Source organism: Brassica rapa, chromosome A09, assembly GCF_000309985.2.
Source record: "Brassica rapa cultivar Chiifu-401-42 chromosome A09, CAAS_Brap_v3.01, whole genome shotgun sequence".
NCBI lineage: Eukaryota > Viridiplantae > Streptophyta > Magnoliopsida > Brassicales > Brassicaceae > Brassica > Brassica rapa.
This window is the reverse complement of record NC_024803.2, coordinates 1,592,181-1,610,991: the sequence shown is the minus strand read 5'-3', so window position 1 is coordinate 1,610,991 and position 18,811 is coordinate 1,592,181. Positions and strand designations below refer to the sequence as shown.

Sequence of the window (18,811 nt, the reverse complement as noted above, 5' to 3'; positions counted from 1 at the left end):
AAACCCACAAACAAAAAAACTACAAATAAAACCATTAAACAGGCCGGCGGCCCAAACACTAGACCGGTGAAACGACGACTCGATCCACACATCAAGGAGGCCGACTGCAGGACACGTGGATGCATCTCAATTATCAGACCAACACGCGTCGCATCCGCCTCGACTTGACCGCCGCAGCCTCGAAACACCACCGGAATCACCTCACCACAACTTACTTTCGTCGGAGCTCCGAAACCGTAGAGCCTCCTCCGAAACCATCTCAGTTCTTCCAAACTCAATTTACCCGTCGGAGAGCATCATCGCTCTTCGAGAGCTCATCCGACAAGGCGTACGCTTCACCGCATCAAAACTAGAACGACAACCAAGAACAACCCGATCCAACAACGAACCTCAAACCAAAATAGCGACAACTAAAAAACCTGAAACCGGCGACGAGAAGCTGAGGTAGCCTTCACCTCCCAGGGATTTAAGCCGACGACGGCGAAGCAAAGGAAACTTCCACCCCGCGGTAACTAAAGTCGGCGGCGACGGATCTGTGGAAGCCTCCATCTCCCGGAAACGAAACCCATCCTACGAGCATCCTCACCACGCTAACAACTCCCAAACAACCGCGTTTTCACTCCATGAACCGAGACACCACAGGTGGTGATGAGCCAAAGCTCAGACAAAGCAGTCACTGAAGATGACGGGGAGATGACCACAGCCGGACCAAGAAAACTGAAAGACGACGGGCTCCGGCGACGGCACGCGCTCACACGTCGGCCGCACGCCGAAACCTAAATAAGATCTACTTTCTCTCTAGGAATACGCATTTACATACGTATTTTTCAACACAACTAGCAAAGTTTGATAAGTAATTCCAAGTGGATGGAATAGTCACTTGAAAAATTAAATTCCATACACACAACAATTCTGAAAATGTCAGAAATTGTGTAAATGCTTTGAATGATTTGACAAGTACCATCATGAAATTAAATAAAAATAAAGTTTGAGGGAAAAAAGAAGAGTGAATTATGTAGGTGGGTGATAGGAAACAGGTATGACTGCTAGTGATGCAATCAAAGCTAAGATTCAGGTCCATCATCATCATCAAAGCTTGCGCGTTAAAGTTGCATGCATGGTTTTAAAACACAAAACCTTTGTTCTAATAAAAACTGCATGCAAGAAGAATCATCTACGATATTTATCCCGATATATTCTTATGGTTAAAGAAAAATTTTGTTCTTTATTTTGAATTAAATTACCTGCTTCTATGTTTTAAGTTTTATATTGAATAAAAATATATAAAAATCAAAATTTATATAGATTTAAAAAAAGGAGAACTGAAATGAAGAAAATACAATACTTTAGCAAAAAAAAAAACGATATAACTTTTGTTATACATTTATCATATTATTGTTTTAGACTTTTAGTGTATTCATTATGGTGGTGGAATTATTGAAAAAAAAATCATGATGAAGTTAATGGAGTACGGTTCAAATATTTCCACTACAGTTACAACCATTACATGTCTAGATAACAAAATAGTTAGTAAATTAATTAAGATTCGAATTATGTCAGCAATGCTGGTCAGCCATGATAGATACTAAGTGTTCTTTTCTTTTTGTATATTTGTAGAAGTCTCAAACATACTAATGTCTTAGGCAGCAAGATCAGATAGTTTTACACATGTTTTGATAATTAGTAGAATGCAATTCATTAATTTAATAACGATTATAAAATGTTAAATGTAGCTAATTATTAAAATTTCATTTTCATGATTTAGAAAAGGTAACAAACAGCAAAGCACACAAAAGCAATTTTGTTATCTCTTTCAAAAAAGATGATAAAAGATTAATTCTTTGTTTGAAATTAAACCCTTTGCTTCTCTCTCTCTCTACTCCCTCCTCTGTTTTTCTATAGTAAATTTTTCTCTTTCTCTCTGCTTTCGCTGTCTCTAGTACTTCCTACACTCCTTGTCTGTGTGAACTGTGAATCAACCGTTCTTGATTTCCAGAAACACCCACACAAGACCAAGGTGCGTTCTCACATTTAATTTGATCTCGAAGCATCTTTTTTTTCGTTATGGGTTTCTCCTTGTTGCCATGTTTTATTTAAACTCGTCTATGTCTTGTCCGTTCGTGTGATTTGCTCAGACATCTAGTTGTTATCTTCTTTCTTCATAACTCGACACTAGTTCAGAAGAAAGTAATAGTTCCTTCTTCCACAGTTCACTTTGCCTACATTGGATTCCTTAAAAGTGACTCTCTTTTCCCAAAACAAGCTTTTAACCTTTTTTTTTTTTTCTCTTACTTGCTTAGTCTCCTTTGCATTTGGATTTTTTCTTGCTTGCTTAGTAATAGTATCTAGTGAATGAAATCTCTTAAGTGAATTTGGATTTTTTTTTGTCAACTTCTTCTGATCTGATTTCTTTAGAATATAGAAGAAAATGTTGATCAGACATGGTGAAACTCTGTTCTTGATCTTTTATGAGTTGTTCAGTATCTTTTCTTGCTTACCCTTGTTAAGTGATTCATGTAGGTCCTACTTACATTAACTTAATCACAGGAATTAGTAAAACAAAACCAAGAAACATAAGGTTATTAATGTTTCAGTGACAAACAATTAAAACAGTCTATTTAGTAACATCACATGCTAGAATCTGGTCTGAACGACATGTTTAGGCTTTAACTAAAACTATCCTCTGTATTGTTTTCAGGTCATATACTATGTAAAAACTCTCTCTGCTTAACCATTCTGATTTTTGAACAATGGGAGGTTGTGTGTCGACTAGTAGTAAGAGTACGTGTAGCAGCTGGAGCAATGGAGAGAAGCCAATGCCTCGTCCATATCTTGGGATCGGTTGTTGTGTGAGCAAAAGGGCGAAGAGAACGTTTTCAGACCATATCCTCTCACTCCAGAACTTGGCCTCTATACCAAACCGTATCATCACCAGCGGCAAGAGCAGGAGCTCTTGCATTTTCACTCAACAAGGACGCAAGGGTATTAACCAAGACGCCATGATTGTGTGGGAAGTGAGTTCCTACTCCCTCTTTCTCTCTCTTTGTATGGATGACTAAAACGAGAGGCTTTGTGTTGTGTTTTGTAGGATTTTATGTCTGAGGATGTGACGTTTTGTGGTGTATTTGATGGTCATGGTCCTTTTGGTCATCTTGTTGCTCGTAAAGTGAGAGATACGTTGCCTGTGAAGTTGCAGTCTTTCTTTCATGCGCTTCAGTCAAAGCAAAACGGTCGGTTCAGAAGAAGTTCAAGCAAATCAGCTGTCCAGGAAGCTGTTAAAGAAGGAACCGATGAAGATAAACTAAAAGGCTTGTGGGGAGAAGCTTTCTTTAAATCATTTAAGGCCATGGACAAGGAACTGCGGTCTCACCCTAATGTGGATTGTTTCTGTAGTGGTAGCACTGCTGTTACAATTCTCAAACAGGTAAAATCTAGAAAACTAGTGCTGAGCATTCCAGTTTCCGGTTTGGGTCGGGTTTTTCGGGTTGGTGTATATAGGACCCGTTTAGCAACCTTACATTTTTCGGATCGGTTTAGGTAATGTCGGGTTCGGGTTAGGTTTCTAATTTTTATAAAACCCGAAAAAAACTTAGAAATGGTGCGGATTTTGTTTGGGTTTAAAACCGAAAAGCACAGAAAACCCCAGTTACACCAATAAAACCCAATTTTTTGGGGTAGTTCCAGATTTTTAAAAACAATTTTCGATTTATCATTTACATTTTTATATACTTGTTTTAGAATTAAAATAATTTATATTTCTATTATATCTAGAGAAATAGGAACGGTTTGGGTTTTTGTAAGTTTTGGTCCGTTTTGGTTTTCTCGGTTTTTTGGTTTGGTTTTCGGGTTTCGGATAATATCCCAAGACTATAGAGGACGAATTTCTACTTCAATCATGTTTAGTTTGGTCTAACATGATGTCTTTTGGTTGTTCAGGGGTCTAATCTCTTCATGGGGAACATTGGTGATTCTCGAGCCATTCTTGGATCAAAAGACAGTAATGATACCATGGTAGCAACTCAACTAACTGTTGATCTGAAACCTGATTTACCGAGTATGCTTACCAACTTTTCACATTGATTTTGTTTCCCTCTGGTGTATATGCGTTTGTCTGAATAGGATGTTACTGTCTTTTGTGGGTCTGATAGGGGAAGCTGAGAGGATCAAACGGTGCAAAGGCCGTGTCTTTGCTCTGCAAGATGAGCCAGAGGTGTCACGAGTTTGGCTACCTTTTGATGACGCTCCTGGACTGGCCATGGCTAGGGCGTTTGGTGACTTCTGTCTGAAAGAGTATGGAGTCATTTCGATACCTGAGTTCACTCACCGTGTCCTTACAGATAAAGATCAGTTCATTGTTCTTGCCTCAGATGGAGTAAGTATATAAGCTGATGATCTTATCAGTTTCTGAGCGTCAGGCCTGGGATTTTAAACCCGTTGAACCGAACCAAACCAAAATTTCGGTTAGTTTGGTTTGATTCGATAAGTTTTCTAAAAAAATGGTTTTTGGTTCGGTTCAGCAATCGGTTACTTTGGTTTTCTTTAAAATTTAAATTTTATAAACAAACCATATCCAAAATCTGAATCGAACTAATCGATATTAACCTAATTTATCCAAAATTTTAACAAAATTAAACTAACATTTGTAGGATTTACAAAAACTGAACTAACCGAATACCAAACCGAATCGAACTTTATTTTGGGTAAATGCAGTAAGATTCATGTTGAACCAAACTAACTAAAAAACAAACTACCTGAACTAACCGAACCAGCATGCGTAGTCAAAACTGATCTGTGAGCTTTTGATTGAACAGATATGGGACGTGCTAAGCAACGAAGAAGTGGTCGATATTGTAGCTTCATCTTCAAGCCGGGCATCAGCAGCTAGGATCTTGGTGAACTCGGCTGCACGTGAGTGGAAACTGAAGTATCCAACTTCAAAAATGGACGACTGTGCAGTTGTCTGTTTGTTTCTTGATGGGAAAATGGATTCTGAGTCGGATTACGATGAGCAGGGCTTCTCTTCAGCCACAAATGCTGTGGAATCAGATGATGGACAAAGATCAGAACCGTGTCTACAAAGAAACTTCACAGTTAGATCATCATCAGATCAAGAAAACGAGACGTATGGTAATAATGTGAATGCAGATACTGAGGGAGAGGATGAGAAAACTGTGGGAGATCAAAACTGGTTGGGGCTGGAAGGTGTTACAAGAGTGAACTCACTCGTTCAGCTCCCGAGATTCTCTGAAGAAAAGTCCAAGACTTGAGATTAGATTCTTAATGCTGTCCTAAGTTGCACTGATACTGAGAACTGGTCTTGAGGAAAAACTGTACTTTGTTGTTGTTGTTATGCCTGAACATTGTGAGCCACTCATCTGTTTTCTCTTTTTCTTGGCTGGTGTTTTGTGTTTGATATATTGCCATATTGATTCTCTCTCGGAATCCATGAACCAAATGTATGTATACATGTTTTAGGCTTTTATCTATATAAGAAGAAACAAAGCTTTGCTTGAAGTTCTTGCAGTCTATAGGAACTTGAAGCTACATGTCTCCTAGTCCACCCAAAGAAGCCTTTGGTCTAATATAACCGAAGTCAAGTTGAACCGAAGTATGACATTTCGATTAAAATAAACAGATCGGTTATAAATTATAATACTGTAAGAACCGGTTTACTGAGTCCTAACTAAAGAAAAACAATAAAATAAGGTCCTACCGAGATTTGAACTCGGGTTACTGGATTCAGAGTCCAATGTCCTAACCACTAGACCATAGGACCAGATGCTGTCATTTTCTCCAGTCTCATTTTACTCCTAGACGGTTTATGCTCCTTATCAATCCACTGCTCAGTTTTGTTTCTCTCGTCTTTGAAATCGGATGATCTTTGAAGTTAGTTACAGTTTCAGGACCAGACCATATGTTTTTTTTACTCTCAACAGGCATGATTAAGCTAGACTGGAGATTTTGGAGCCCGTTAAGATTGAATATATCCAGATTGTTATGAGTTCAAGCTCTGCATTCTTCCAAAAAGGCAAGAGCCTCCTCATCCTCTTGACCTGGCTGCTCAACCTTAATATGTAAACAGAGGCCAGTAAAGAAGCAGGCTGATACTAATGTGTTACCCATCACATTTCAATCAGAGACTAAAGAGTGACTGACCACACAAAATGTATTGACCGAACCGTACTATGAAATTCGGTTATTTAAATCAAAACCGGTTTGTAGACTCCTCCTAATTAAGGAGAAAATAATAAAAAAGAAGGTCCTACCGAGATTTGAACTCGGGTTACTGGATTCAGAGTCCAATGTCCTGACCACTAGACCATAGGACCATTTGCTATCAGCCGCTCCAGGCCAATTCAAACCTTTCGCCATGGCCGCCGCGACTACGGCAGTTTGGAGAAGACTCCGATCAAAATAATCGGACGAAGCTGTCTTCTCTGTCCCTATCGATCTCCGGGACGAGTTTGAATCATTGATATCTTCGATTTGGTGAAGACGGCTCGTGATCTTCAGCCTTCTCCATGAAATGGTTTAGTGTAATGCATTTAGTTTAGTGATTTGAGAGTTGAGACTCTGCAATGAGACAATAAACCTTGGCTTTTCTATGTGTTTTTTATCCAAAGAAACTACATTCATTCAACTGTTACAGTTTCAGGATCAGATGCATCTCTAAAGGGGACAATAAACCTTTGGCTTTTCTGTGTGTTTTCTCATTCATCCAAAGAAACTGTGTCTAAGACATTCTTTCAACTTAGAATCCGTGTTAAATCAAACTGTGTCTATGACGGCTTCTTGGTTTGGTCTAGTAATCACTTTCTTGAAACAGTTTTTAATGAACTAAACTTTGCCACGTTTTTTGCATGGAATCTAGGTGATGAGATGAGTTGTTGAGTGTTGACCACTCTTTTATGGTTTATATTGAAATTAACGTGCAGTTCCTTTTACATATCTTTGATAGGATGTTTATGGAATTTAACTACCCAATCAAGATGCCGAAAGATTCATTGACCTTGCAAAACCCTTGATGGCTCTTTTTGTGGTTACCTACACGGAAAAAAAGGGAGAGTGAAAAAGTGACTTTTTTGTTTCATCCATTCAAAGTGATGGTGGGCCTTTGAAAGAAGGGGACGAGCCAGCCTGTCTCCATAAGCACAAAAAAAAAAATATATATCTTGTGCAAACATGTGATAACTAGTACATCATGGTCCTACATGCTTGCCCAGATTCAAGCAAAAGAAAGAAACTTCATTTGAGAAAGGTCTTAAAATTTCTGTTGGTAGGTTTTGCTCAAATAGGTGTGTGTTTATGGAACCTCTCTTGATTGTTTAATCTTTGCCTAGTTCTTGGCTATATTCATTCACTCAATTATTAACAGTGAATGGGAGTTTGAAAGAGATGTAACAAGATTGATGGGGCTTTGATATTGTTGGAGGCAAGAGGCTATATCATGGGACCACACTGGTTGAAAATGCAAAATATATTGTGGTTAAGGTTTGTTTCCGGAGCACATGTTGCGACAGTGTTACTCTTTAGGTCTGAGAAAAGCATTTAATAGCTGTTATAAATGGAAATAGAACTTGTGGACGGCAGTCTCCGTGACATTTTGTTGTGGAGGTATCTGAGATGTTTTCACATTAAAAAGACAAACAAAGAGTTCCAAAAATGGTGATAACAACAACACAGAGGAAGAGAAAAGAGAGTGGTCAATGACCGACCAGTACTCCCCTATATGTTGGGGTTAAGAACTCTACTGGTTTTTTGCATAGCTGTAGTGCCTTCTTTGATGGAACCTGCAGAAGCTGGGCATGCTGATGTTATTGGTTGGTTCGAGCATGTCTCGGAGAAAGCCTGCAAGGCTCAAAGGGAGACGCTGCGCCGGATTCTTGAGCTCAACTCCCGAGTGGAGTATCTGAGGAAATGGCTTGGGGATGTTGATGTTGAAGAGATGGACGACGACACCTTGGAAACTCTCTTTACTTCCTTGGTGCCTATTGTTTCCCATGCTGATTTGGATCCTTACATTCAAAGAATTGCAGATGGAGAGACTTCTCCTTTACTCACACAGGAACCCATCACTGTTCTCTCCCTCAGGTATATATATTTTCTCTATACATACGTTTGTGTATATATGTGTGTGTGTTTGATATCTTCTCTTTTTGACACAGCTCTGGAACAACAGAAGGGCGACAAAAGTATGTTCCGTTTACTTGCCATAGCTCGCAAACTACTCTTCAGATTTTCAGATTATCAGCTGCTTACAGATCAAGGTTCTTTTCATTTTCTTGTACTTTTTTTCTTTTTGATAACGATTCCAAAGGCTTTCTAGGCCCAAGTACGACTAATCACCAAGAGGCCCATAGAAATCTGGGTTTTCTTGCCACTTAAAGCGTTTACAGGTGACCAAGGGGAATCGAACAACCCTTTTACCACTAGGCCAAGACCACTTGGTTTCCTTGTACATTCTACCCTTTAAAGAGCTCTTCACTGGCTCACCACTTCCTTCCTTGCACAGGTTCTATCCAATAAAGGAAGGAGGGAGGATTCTTGAGTTTATATACGCCGGGAAGGAGTTCAAGACACCAGGAGGACTGACCGTAGGAACGGCAACAACACATTACTATTCAAGCAAAGAGTTCAAAACCAAGCAAGAGACAACAAAGTCATTCACCTGCAGCCCACGAGAGGTCATCTCCGGAGGCGATTTCGGGCAGTGCACCTACTGTCATCTCCTGCTCGGTCTCCATTTCTCAAAGCAAGTGGAGTTTGTAGCCTCTGCTTTCTCCTACACCATTGTCCAAGCCTTCTCCCTGTTCGAAGACACCTGGAGAGACATATGTGCTGACATAAAGGAAGGCAGTCTCAGCTCAAGAATCACTCTCCCCAGGATGAGAAAGGCTGTGTTGGCTCTGATCAGACCGAACCCGTCTCTCGCTTCTCGTATCGAAGAGGTCTGCACTGAGCTGGAGTCGAACGTGGGATGGCTTGGTTTGATTCCGAAGCTATGGCCAAACGCAAAGTACGTCTCCTCGATCATGACGGGCTCCATGTTGCCGTATCTGACGAAGCTGAGGCATTACGCTGGTGGTTTGCCTCTGGTGAGCGCGGATTATGGGTCGACTGAGAGTTGGATCGGTGTGAACGTTGATCCTCAGCTTCCTCCAGAAGACGTGAGCTTTGCTGTGATTCCGACTTTTAGTTACTTCGAGTTTATACCGCTTTACAGGCAGCAGACTCATCAACAAGACTTGTGTAGTGAAGGTGACTTTGTTGAAGAGAAGCCTGTGCCTCTCTCTCAAGTCAAGCTCGGACAGGAGTATGAGCTTGTTCTCACCACTTTCACAGGTAAATGCAAACCTCGCCACTTCATTTTTCATTGTCAGTTGATATAGTTAAGAGCTCTTGCGCCTCAGGCTTCCTCTGTTTTATCACTGCCCCTGGTTCATTGCTTCCTCTGTTTTATGAGTGACTCTGGTTCATCATTGCTCTGTTTTATCACTGTCTCTCCTTCCTCTGAATCATCAATTGCTCTGTTTTATCAAGTCTCTCACTTCCTCTGTTTCATCATTTTCTCTGTCTTATCACTGCCTCTGGTTTATCAATTCCTCTGTTTTATCACTGTCTCTCACTTCCTCTGGTTCATCATTTGCTCTGTTTTTTCACTGCCTCTCACTTCCTCTGGTTCATCATTTGCTCTGTTTTTTCACTGCCTCTGGTTCATCATTTGCTCTGTTTTATCACTGTCTCTCACTTCCTCTGTTTTATGAGTGCCTCTGGTTCATCATTGCTCTGTTTTATCACTGTGTCTCACTTCCTCTGGTCCATCATTTGCTCTGTTTTTTCACTGCCTCTGGTTCATCATTTGCTCTGTTTTATCAATCCCTATCACTTCCTCTGTTTCATCGCCTTCTACTTGTTGCTCTGCTCAGGTCTTTACAGGTACAGATTAGGAGACGTCGTTGAAGTGACCGGTTTTCACAACGGCACACCGAAGCTAAGTTTCATATACAGAAGAAAGCTCATCTTAACAATCAACATTGACAAGAACACAGAGAAAGATCTTCAGCGAGTGGTGGACAAGGCCTCTCAGCTTCTGAGCCGCACCACACATGCCGAAGTCGTCGACTTTACAAGCCACGCAGACGTTAAAGCTCGTCCCGGTCGCTACATAATCTACTGGGAGATCAGAGGAGAAGCAGAGGATAAAGCTCTTGAAGATTGCTGCAGAGAGATGGATGCTGGTTTTGTGGACCATGGTTACGTTGTGTCGAGGCGTATGAAGTCGATAGGACCGCTAGAGCTACGAGTGGTGGAACGTGGCACGTTTGGGAAAGTGGCGGAAAGGTGCGTTGGGAAATGCGGTGGCTTGAACCAGTTTAAGACTCCTAGGTGCACGACCAACTCGGTTATGCTTGACATACTTGATGGTTCTACTGTTAAGAGATTTAGCAGTTCGGCTTACAACTAAAAGCTACCTTTTAAATTTTAGTTTTGTGTTCTGTTCTTCGTGATTCCATGGCGGCTGTGTTAGTAGTGTACTCTGATTTGACCATTTTACAAGGAATAATAATAAAAGAATAATGTTACTCTTTGGTTAAATTTGAATATACAATGTGAAACACCTAAATCTAATCTGATAGAAGTTTAACAATCATTTTATTTTCTTATAAATACTATATCTAATGTATAATTTATAAATAGCATGCTAATTCACAATTGTCTATTTTCGTACTTTTTATTTAAAAAAATTGTTAGTTATATATCTTAGACATGGATCTAATTATAGAAATGTTATATTTTTTTTTATAATACTCACCGATATATCAGTGATACATTTTACTCTAAAATTCTAAAATATAAAATTAAATACAAATATAACATTTACATTTACAAATATGATTACATTTACAAATATATCATTAAATACAAACATAAATTAAATATTCGCGCGGTTGCGAAGGTCAAGATGCGGTTCAAATTAAAAAAATAACACAAATTATATTTGAGATAAGTATTTATAGAGAACTTATTTGTGGTTGTCTGTTTAGACCCACCGGTTTATGGGGACCTGTGTGTTTTGTCTTGTTGGTCCATAACTTGCTGTGTGGGTTTCTGATCATACAATGACAAGATGGATCCTTTCCATGCCTAAATTGACAGTGCTATTGGTTGAATCACCCATGCATTAGAATAAGAGTTAAAATAAGTAAAAATAGACTCTTAACAATATTTTGCCATTATTTTGCGACGACGTGCTTACCGAGTTATCTGGAGGAAACATGCACAGAGAAAACGTCGGAATGGATGGAACTATCATAGAAAATAGAAAATTGTTAATTAGAGAATGTAAATTCGTTAAAAGAAATCTGAAATGAAAGCTGCCTGGCTCAAAGGTCGGATCAATCTAGGTATTTAAATATGTTATGCATGGTGAATTCGATAACTTGGTTGAAACGGCAGGCCCTTGTATGGATTGTCAATTGTGTAAGAAACTTCGGTCTTAGCAGAGAGAGTGACTCCAAATCATCAAGACTACTTTAAAGAATTTTTGTTAAAATTAGGAGACTACTTTTAAGTTTGTTAGAAGAGAAGAAAAATGGCTAGTAGGCTTTCTTGTGAAATTTACTTTGCTTGTGTGCTTGTAATATCCCAATATGGTTAAACTCGTTGATGGAATATGAGAAACTTCTTATAAATTCTCTAATATCTAAATGAAAACATTATATTTAAGTTCTTTAACGTTACTCCCATCAATATTTTCAAGAACTATTAGGAAAACTAAAGCTTCAATATCAGTTTTCAATCATATATTAACATTGATTTTTTCACAAAAAGGTGTGGGATGGCATTTTGGAGTGGGGACTGTTAGAAGTGAATATAGTTGGCGAGAGATTATGTACTCTCTAAATTATAAACATTAAAAATGGAAAAAATGGAAAAGAAAATGATATAATCTGATAAAAAAATAATAATAAAATACCAAGAAAAACATTTATTAAATGTCACATTCACAATAGCATGCAATTAAAATGAAAAAGCCAAAAGACAAGTGGCCTAACCGTATTCAGAAAAACAACCCAAAATAAACATTTATTAGATGTTGAAATTGAGGAAGTGAAGATCAGAAGATGATATTTCTTATAAAAGAAAACAGTTATGTTTAGAAAGTGATGCATACGGCGTGGAACACATTTCTTGCTTTTACATCGTACCTAACCCAAGTAACTAGAAGAATTCGAGCGATGCACGCATAGATACTTCATATGCAACGCATGCAGTACATACATTCACTGATTTCGTTTATTTATGGTTCATTATATATTCCCTCTCTTGTTATCGATTTGTTAATACGGTATGACTTTGGCCAGTAGCTTGTAATTGGTCACTTAATTGAAAAAAATACATACATTGATTTGTTGCGATTTGAGATTCGGCCTAAAAAATAGCCAACCTTTAAAACTAGGTGAAAAAATTTCATAAGCCCACTCCATGGAAGAACATTTTATAAACTTGAGAACAAGTAGCCCTTTGGTCATGCGGCCCAGCGGATTTCCTTTTATGCTTTTAGGAGTAGCTTTCTTAAATTTGGTGTTGTAGCTTTCTGGGCCTTTTCAGCATTTTAAGCTGATGATAAATGAAATATTTAGTTAAAAATAAAACTTCAGAACAAGTGATACTAAAGGGATGTGTGTACATTGTAAATTTATAAAAAAAGGTATAAACTAATAAAGTATTAAATATTGAACGAAATTAAAATAATAAATGAAAATGTCATAGATGTTATGAATATCATGATAACACAATTATGATAAGTTTTAGATATAGTTGTTCCCCATATACTATTATTTATTCTATAAGTTAGATTTTGTTGCCAAAGCTATTGTAACAGTAGAGCGATTGTGATATAGACATATAGTTATACTGTGTTAACTAATTAGTAATTACTTGGATCAATCAGAACCTAAATAAGAAAGACCAGAGAGTGAATAGGTTGCTCAAAGAAAAAAAGAGAGTGAACGTTGTAGACTTGTAGGAAGTGAAATGACGTCATCTGACAGTGACGAGCACGTGGCACTCGCCAGCAAGTAAAAAAGCAGTGAGAATCCAATTCCAACTAAAACCTTCCTTTTTTTCCTCCTCGCGGCTACTTTTGTCTTTCACCGTTGACACTTTTTCACCGCCCCCTTCCAATCTCTCCATCCATCCACACGCGCGCCTTTCATAATTTTTCTAAACCGGTGGTTAAATCCGGTTAACGTTTTATCTGTTAACTAACAACAGTTAACAACCAATTATTCTCCTTAAAAGTTGACAAGCAAGTCTTGAAACAAGTAAGTCACTGGTCGGAACTAGAATCTTGAACAGAGACCAAGACGCAACTTGCACTTGCACCCCCAAAAAGATAACAAAGGGATACAGTTGTACACATCATGGAGTTAAATCATTGGTTAATTAATTAATACAGTTTTTTTTTCCACTGATTATTTTATTCACATTGATGTTGTACTGATCTTAAGAAAGCATTGGTCAAAGTTTCTTCCCCCCCAGGAACAGAAGAAGAGTTTCCTTTTAGTTCAAATTCACAAAAAAAAAAAGATTAAACCTTTTATGAACAGAGTTTCCATTTCTTACCTCTTGAGTGGGTTTATTGAACCTTAGCTCTTAAGTTGCGTCTTAAAATCTCATCCTCACCCAAATAAAAATTAAAAAAAAAGTGATGCATTTTTATTTTCTGGGGTTAGGTTCTGTAATAAAAAAGGAAAAGACTTTACCCTTTTATCCGAATCGTTTGTGTCGATTCCTCTGCCTTTCCAGTAAGTTTTCTCTTTCTCTTTCTCTCTTCTTGAGATTGCTACTTGTGTTCAATTCTCTCTTTGATTGGTTTATGGGATCTTGTCTCATTCATGATGGTTCTGTTTGCTTATGACTGCTTGTTTACAGATTCTTAAACATCGTTTGTGTCCGGTTAATGCTGGTTAACTAGCATCAAAACAATGGATGCTGCTAGTAAGAGATCTATTACACAGTTCGGTTGTTCTAAGCTCTACTCTCTTCCTCTGCTCTTGTCTTTGCTGATTTTGACTCCTACGTTCTCCTTTGCTGCTACTAACCCTGACGATGGTAAGCAAGCACTGAGTTCTGAGTGAGATCTGTGTATGTTCCTTGATGATTTTCTGAGAATTTTTAATCAGCATTGTTTGTGATTTTGAATCAGTTGTTGCAATCAACGGTTTATACGCTGCGCTTGGGGCGCCTTCGCTTCCTGGCTGGACTGCTTCTGGTGGAGATCCGTGTGGTGAAGCTTGGCAAGGCGTTATCTGCAATGTCTCAGATGTTATAATAAGCATGTAAGAAGTTATTTTATAGTTTATATTACAGTTGCACAGATTATTACAGTTTCTAAGTTGACAGTTTATATTATATTTGATTTATTGAATGGTTTATAGAACTGTAAATGCGGCGAATTTGGAGGGAGAGCTTGGTGACAACTTATCTAAGTTCACTTCTATCAGGGGAATGTAAGTCTCTTTGACACAAAATGTTACAATTTTGACTTAGTCAATTTGTATTTTTACTTGTAACGTTTTGTATTTTGCTTTTGCTTTATCTTCCAGAGATTTTAGTAACAATCGCATTGGAGGATACATACCGACTAATTTGCCAGTTACATTGCAGCATTTGTATGTATTACATTACACCCTAACAATGTGTTTTTTTTAATAACGGTTTGTATGATAATGGGTTTTTTTTTTATCTTTTGGCAGTTTTCTTTCAGCTAATCAGTTTACAGGAAGCATCCCTGAATCTTTAGGAACACTAAGTTCTCTGAGTGACATGTAACTTCTTCTTATTACTCTCAGTTTCTATTTGATTTTTTTATTTGTTTTTATGAAAATTCTTACCGTTTTGTTTTTGACAGGTCTTTGAATGATAACCAACTCTCAGGAGAGTTACCTGATGTGTTTCAAAACCTTGTTGGGCTGATCAATCTGTACGCTTGTCTTTTTTTTTTTTTTTATAAACTTGTGTGGGTTGTTTTAGTGATCTGTTATCTTTGTGCAGAGACATATCTGCTAACAATCTAAGCGGTACATTGCCTCCTTCAATGGAGAGTTTATCAGCTCTTACAACATTGTAAGTTTTGTTCTCTTTGTCTCTTTCTTTCCCGCCGACTCTCTCTCTACCAAAGCTGATATATCTGAGTTTCTCCAGACATGTTCAGAACAATCAGATCTCAGGAACTCTAGACGTTCTTCAAGTCCTTCCTCTTCAAGACTTGTAATGTTACTTTCTCTACCAACAATGTTCAAACTCTTAACTCCAAAACTTATAATGTATTTTCTTGGCAACAGAAACATAGAGAATAACCTCTTCTCTGGACCCATACCTGAAAAACTACTAAGCATTCCGACATTCCTGTAAGTACTCTCTAGTTTAATGTTTTTCTTTTCTCAGTTGCTCTTTGTTCATGCTTACTACATTGGTGATGCAGAAAGGATGGAAACCAATTCAACTCCACCACACTTGCACCATCACTGTCTCCTTCTACATCTCCAACACGACCGTTCTTTGGAGTTCCACCACCACCTCCTCCACCTGAAAGAAACCGAGGGAAAATTGATGGTGAACCTCCTTCTCCAAAAGAGCAGAAGAGCTCTTCACAAACCACACGGATAGTCCTCATAGCAATTGCTGGCGTCGTCCTCTTCATTATTCTTGTTTTGGCATTACTCTTGCTGTTGCCAATGTGTTTAAGAAGGAGAAGAAGAAGAGAACGTGCTAGTAGTGTCTTTAAACCGCATCAAGTTGGTGCTGACAGAGGAAACAGAGAGAATGCTCTGGAGAATGGGCCTCCTCTACTCCCTCCACCTGTTCGGTCTGAGAAAGGTAAAAAGATTTGAGTGTCCATTGCATTCTTTTTTGTCATTATTGATTAAACAATGCTTATGAAACAGTACCATTCACCAAAGCTGGACAAGAACCAAAGGTTTTACATGACATTGAGCGGTTGCAAAGACCTATAACAAGACAGGAGAGTCAAGACATTGACTTCTCAACGCTGACGCCTCCTCCACCTCCTCCTCCTCCTCCACCGCCGCCACCAGCTCCTCCTGTGGTCACCTTTATGCCAATAAAGTCTCCGGAGAGACCCTTTAAGAAGCCTTCACCAAAGACACGCGTACCCTTAACTTCTGTGAAGCACTACTCCGTTGCATCTCTTCAGCAATACACTGAAAGCTTCTCTCAGGAGAATCTCCTCGGCTCGGGGATGCTTGGGAGTGTTTACAAGGCTCGTCTTCCCGATGGAAAGCTCTTTGCTGTCAAGAAGTTGGACAAGAGGGCTTGTGAACAGCAACAGGATCATGAGTTCATCGAACTAGTGAACGATATAGATAGGATACGCCACGCCAACATCGTTGAACTTGTTGGTTACTGCGCTGAGCACGACCAGAGACTACTGATCTACGAGTATTGCAGTAACGGTACGTTACAAGACGGTTTGCATTCAGACGATGAGTTCAAGAAGAAGCTCTCGTGGAACAAACGTGTCAGAATGGCACTTGGAGCTGCTAAAGCCCTTGAGTAAGTTTCTTGGTTTCTTTAACTTAAAAAAATGTTGGAATCTTTTCTAACTTGTGTTAATGTCTTAAAGGTACTTGCATGAGGTGTGTGAACCACCAATCATACACAGAAACTTCAAATCAGTCAATGTCTTACTAGACGATGATCTGAGTGTTCTTGTCTCGGATTGTGGTTTGGCCCCATTGATATCATCAGGCTCTGTGAGTCAGGTAAAGTTTTCAACCCCTCTTGTAGTTTTAATAGGGATAAAGTATCACACATCGGGAATTAAAAGAAACCGTAAATACAATATATAATAAGGTTTAGTGCCAGTCCACTTACTACCAATTAATTTTAAATTGGAAGCTTATGATAAATCCGAATTTAACAAGTTTCTTGGAGATCTAAAACCAACTTTTTAATTGTATTAATCAGTTATCAGGACAATTACTTGCGGCTTACGGATACGGAGCTCCAGAGTTCGACTCAGGAATCTATACATGGCAGAGTGATGTATACAGTTTTGGTGTTGTTATGTTAGAACTCTTGACTGGTAGAATGTCCTACGACAGGTATTGCACATTTACATTTTTGTTTCTTTCTGGTAAAATGTGTATTCATTCATTCATATGAGAGTCTGATTTAATAGGGACCGGAGTAGAGCAGAGCAGTTCTTGGTGAGGTGGGCGGTTCCTCAGCTACATGATATTGATGCATTGGGGAAAATGGTTGATCCATCTCTTAACGGACAGTACCCTGCAAAGTCATTGTCACACTTTGCTGATATTATTTCGCGGTGTGTTCAGGTAAAAATTATGAGAAACTGTGATTAGATTGCTTGTGATTGTATGTTTGCTTTGAATAAAAGAGTGTTTGTTCTTTTTTTTGTTGTGACAGTCTGAACCAGAGTTTAGACCATTGATGTCTGAAGTAGTTCAAGATCTTCTAGATATGATCAGAAGAGAGCGGCATGGTTCAGGGGAGCCTAGCGCAGACTAGTGAATTGAAGAAAGGCATTCTTTCAGAAACAAGAGATGTTCAGTTCTCAGAAACAACGACAGCAGAGGGGAGTAAACCAAAGACCAAAAACGAGTCATAATCCTGAGGAGGAAGCTGATTTTGCAGCCAAGAAGAGGCTTTTATCTCATGTAATTTGGCTCAAGGAAAATATCAGTGTGCTTGCTTCCAATAGCAGACGATTCAAGTGGTGTGGAGGTCGTTTTTTTTTTCTTTTTATGTGAATTTTAGGTGTTTCTTATTTGTAAACTTTATTGGTTGAAGACCTCCTCTAGTATAAAATTGTGTGTTTACCCGATTCTTTGAACTTGTTTGTAATATATTATGTTTGGTGCGTGTAACTTATTCATCTGAAACATTGTATGTACCTGCGTATCATTTAGTTAATTAGAGTGAAGGTGATGATTGAAGATTAACATCTTTCCTGTGATCATTCGGTGCCGAGAAACTAGATAATAGGAATTCTAACGAAAGTGCTCGCGGTTAATTTGTTTACTTTTGTGTGTGTGTACCAATTTTTTGATTTAGAACACTTTTATTTTCGTTTTTAGCCTTTTTAAAAATTTTAATACTAGGCTTTCTTTTATTCTCTCTTTGTGTGACATATGACCAGAAGCCACAACGCTGATAAATATAGAGGACATCAGTTGAAGAAGAATCGATCTTTGGAGCTGTAACTTTAGACAATATTTGTTTTGTTCTGTTTTCTTTTTTTCTTAGCAGTTTCATGCTCGAGTTTAAACTCAATTTAGCATCATATCAGGCACAACACGTGCGCTATATAGAGCAAAAAAAAACACACACCTCTGAGTAAATGTTCTATGTTCTTATAACTTCAACAAAAGCTCAACGGAAACATAGTTTGGGAAAAAATATGACTAGTGAAGAAGTCTAAAACTCAAGAAAGAAGTAGCAAAATACAGACATAGGCTCCTATCGGTGACCGTCAGATGAATGGGGAAAAATAAACAAAGTAATAAACATTTGAAGAATTGAATTAAAAAAAGTATGAAATTTTGTTTATTTTGTTCCTCACTGGAGAAAGAGTTTTTTTATCCATAAATTTATTCTTCAATGAACAATTTAGAAGAATAGAATGAGACCCCTGCCAATAATTTGACTAAAAATCAATCTAATTTGTATAAAATTTGAGGAACAAAGAATTCACCAAAAAAAATTCCCTAAAATATGATCAATAGTTGGAGCCATAGTTTGGGAAAATTATCCTCGTTCT

The 18,811-nt window shown here is 38.3% G+C and overlaps 3 protein-coding genes, 1 long non-coding RNA gene and 2 other non-coding genes across 8 annotated transcripts; 3 read left to right on the top strand and 3 right to left on the bottom strand.

Moving 5' to 3' along the window:
* Window positions 1-1,787: 1,787 nt before the first annotated feature.
* LOC103846665 (probable protein phosphatase 2C 52) lies at window positions 1,788-5,514 on the top strand. Of its 2 annotated transcripts, none has more exons than XM_009123633.3 (6): window positions 1,788-2,017; window positions 2,699-3,014; window positions 3,089-3,424; window positions 3,937-4,054; window positions 4,149-4,372; window positions 4,812-5,514. In XM_009123633.3, the coding sequence occupies exons 2-6, from the start codon at window positions 2,751-2,753 to the stop codon at window positions 5,265-5,267; spliced, it is 1,398 nt and encodes a 465-aa protein (XP_009121881.1). In that variant the 5' UTR covers window positions 1,788-2,017; window positions 2,699-2,750; the 3' UTR covers window positions 5,268-5,514. The 2 variants fall into 2 exon arrangements, with proteins under 2 accessions (XP_009121881.1, XP_033134631.1); XM_033278740.1 differs by lacking the exon at window positions 1,788-2,017 and adding an exon at window positions 2,064-2,187.
* LOC117127884 lies at window positions 5,390-7,113 on the bottom strand. Its single transcript, XR_004450835.1, has 2 exons — window positions 6,688-7,113; window positions 5,390-6,592 (listed from the first exon to the last, which is right to left on the bottom strand). It is a non-coding gene; the product is annotated as an uncharacterized LOC117127884 (long non-coding RNA).
* On the bottom strand, window positions 5,705-5,776 carry TRNAQ-CUG. Its single transcript has one exon. It is a non-coding gene; the product is annotated as a tRNA-Gln (tRNA).
* TRNAQ-CUG lies at window positions 6,258-6,329 on the bottom strand. The gene has a single exon. It is a non-coding gene; the product is annotated as a tRNA-Gln (tRNA).
* Window positions 7,114-7,461: 348 nt separating the features above from the next.
* On the top strand, window positions 7,462-10,596 carry LOC103846673 (indole-3-acetic acid-amido synthetase GH3.10). The gene is made up of 4 exons (XM_009123646.3): window positions 7,462-8,091; window positions 8,166-8,267; window positions 8,513-9,342; window positions 9,927-10,596. The coding sequence occupies exons 1-4, from the start codon at window positions 7,730-7,732 to the stop codon at window positions 10,463-10,465; spliced, it is 1,833 nt and encodes a 610-aa protein (XP_009121894.2). The 5' UTR covers window positions 7,462-7,729; the 3' UTR covers window positions 10,466-10,596.
* Window positions 10,597-13,001: 2,405 nt separating this feature from the next.
* On the top strand, window positions 13,002-17,993 carry LOC103846682 (protein STRUBBELIG-RECEPTOR FAMILY 3). Of its 2 annotated transcripts, XM_009123658.3 has the most exons (16): window positions 13,002-13,811; window positions 13,939-14,118; window positions 14,213-14,345; window positions 14,445-14,516; window positions 14,613-14,678; window positions 14,763-14,834; window positions 14,918-14,989; window positions 15,061-15,132; window positions 15,211-15,276; window positions 15,351-15,416; window positions 15,491-15,885; window positions 15,954-16,581; window positions 16,652-16,790; window positions 16,996-17,132; window positions 17,210-17,366; window positions 17,458-17,993. In XM_009123658.3, the coding sequence occupies exons 2-16, from the start codon at window positions 13,992-13,994 to the stop codon at window positions 17,557-17,559; spliced, it is 2,304 nt and encodes a 767-aa protein (XP_009121906.1). In that variant the 5' UTR covers window positions 13,002-13,811; window positions 13,939-13,991; the 3' UTR covers window positions 17,560-17,993. The 2 variants fall into 2 exon arrangements, with proteins under 2 accessions (XP_009121906.1, XP_033134627.1); XM_033278736.1 differs by lacking the exon at window positions 13,002-13,811 and having other exon boundaries at window positions 13,827-14,118.
* Window positions 17,994-18,811: the final 818 nt, after the last annotated feature.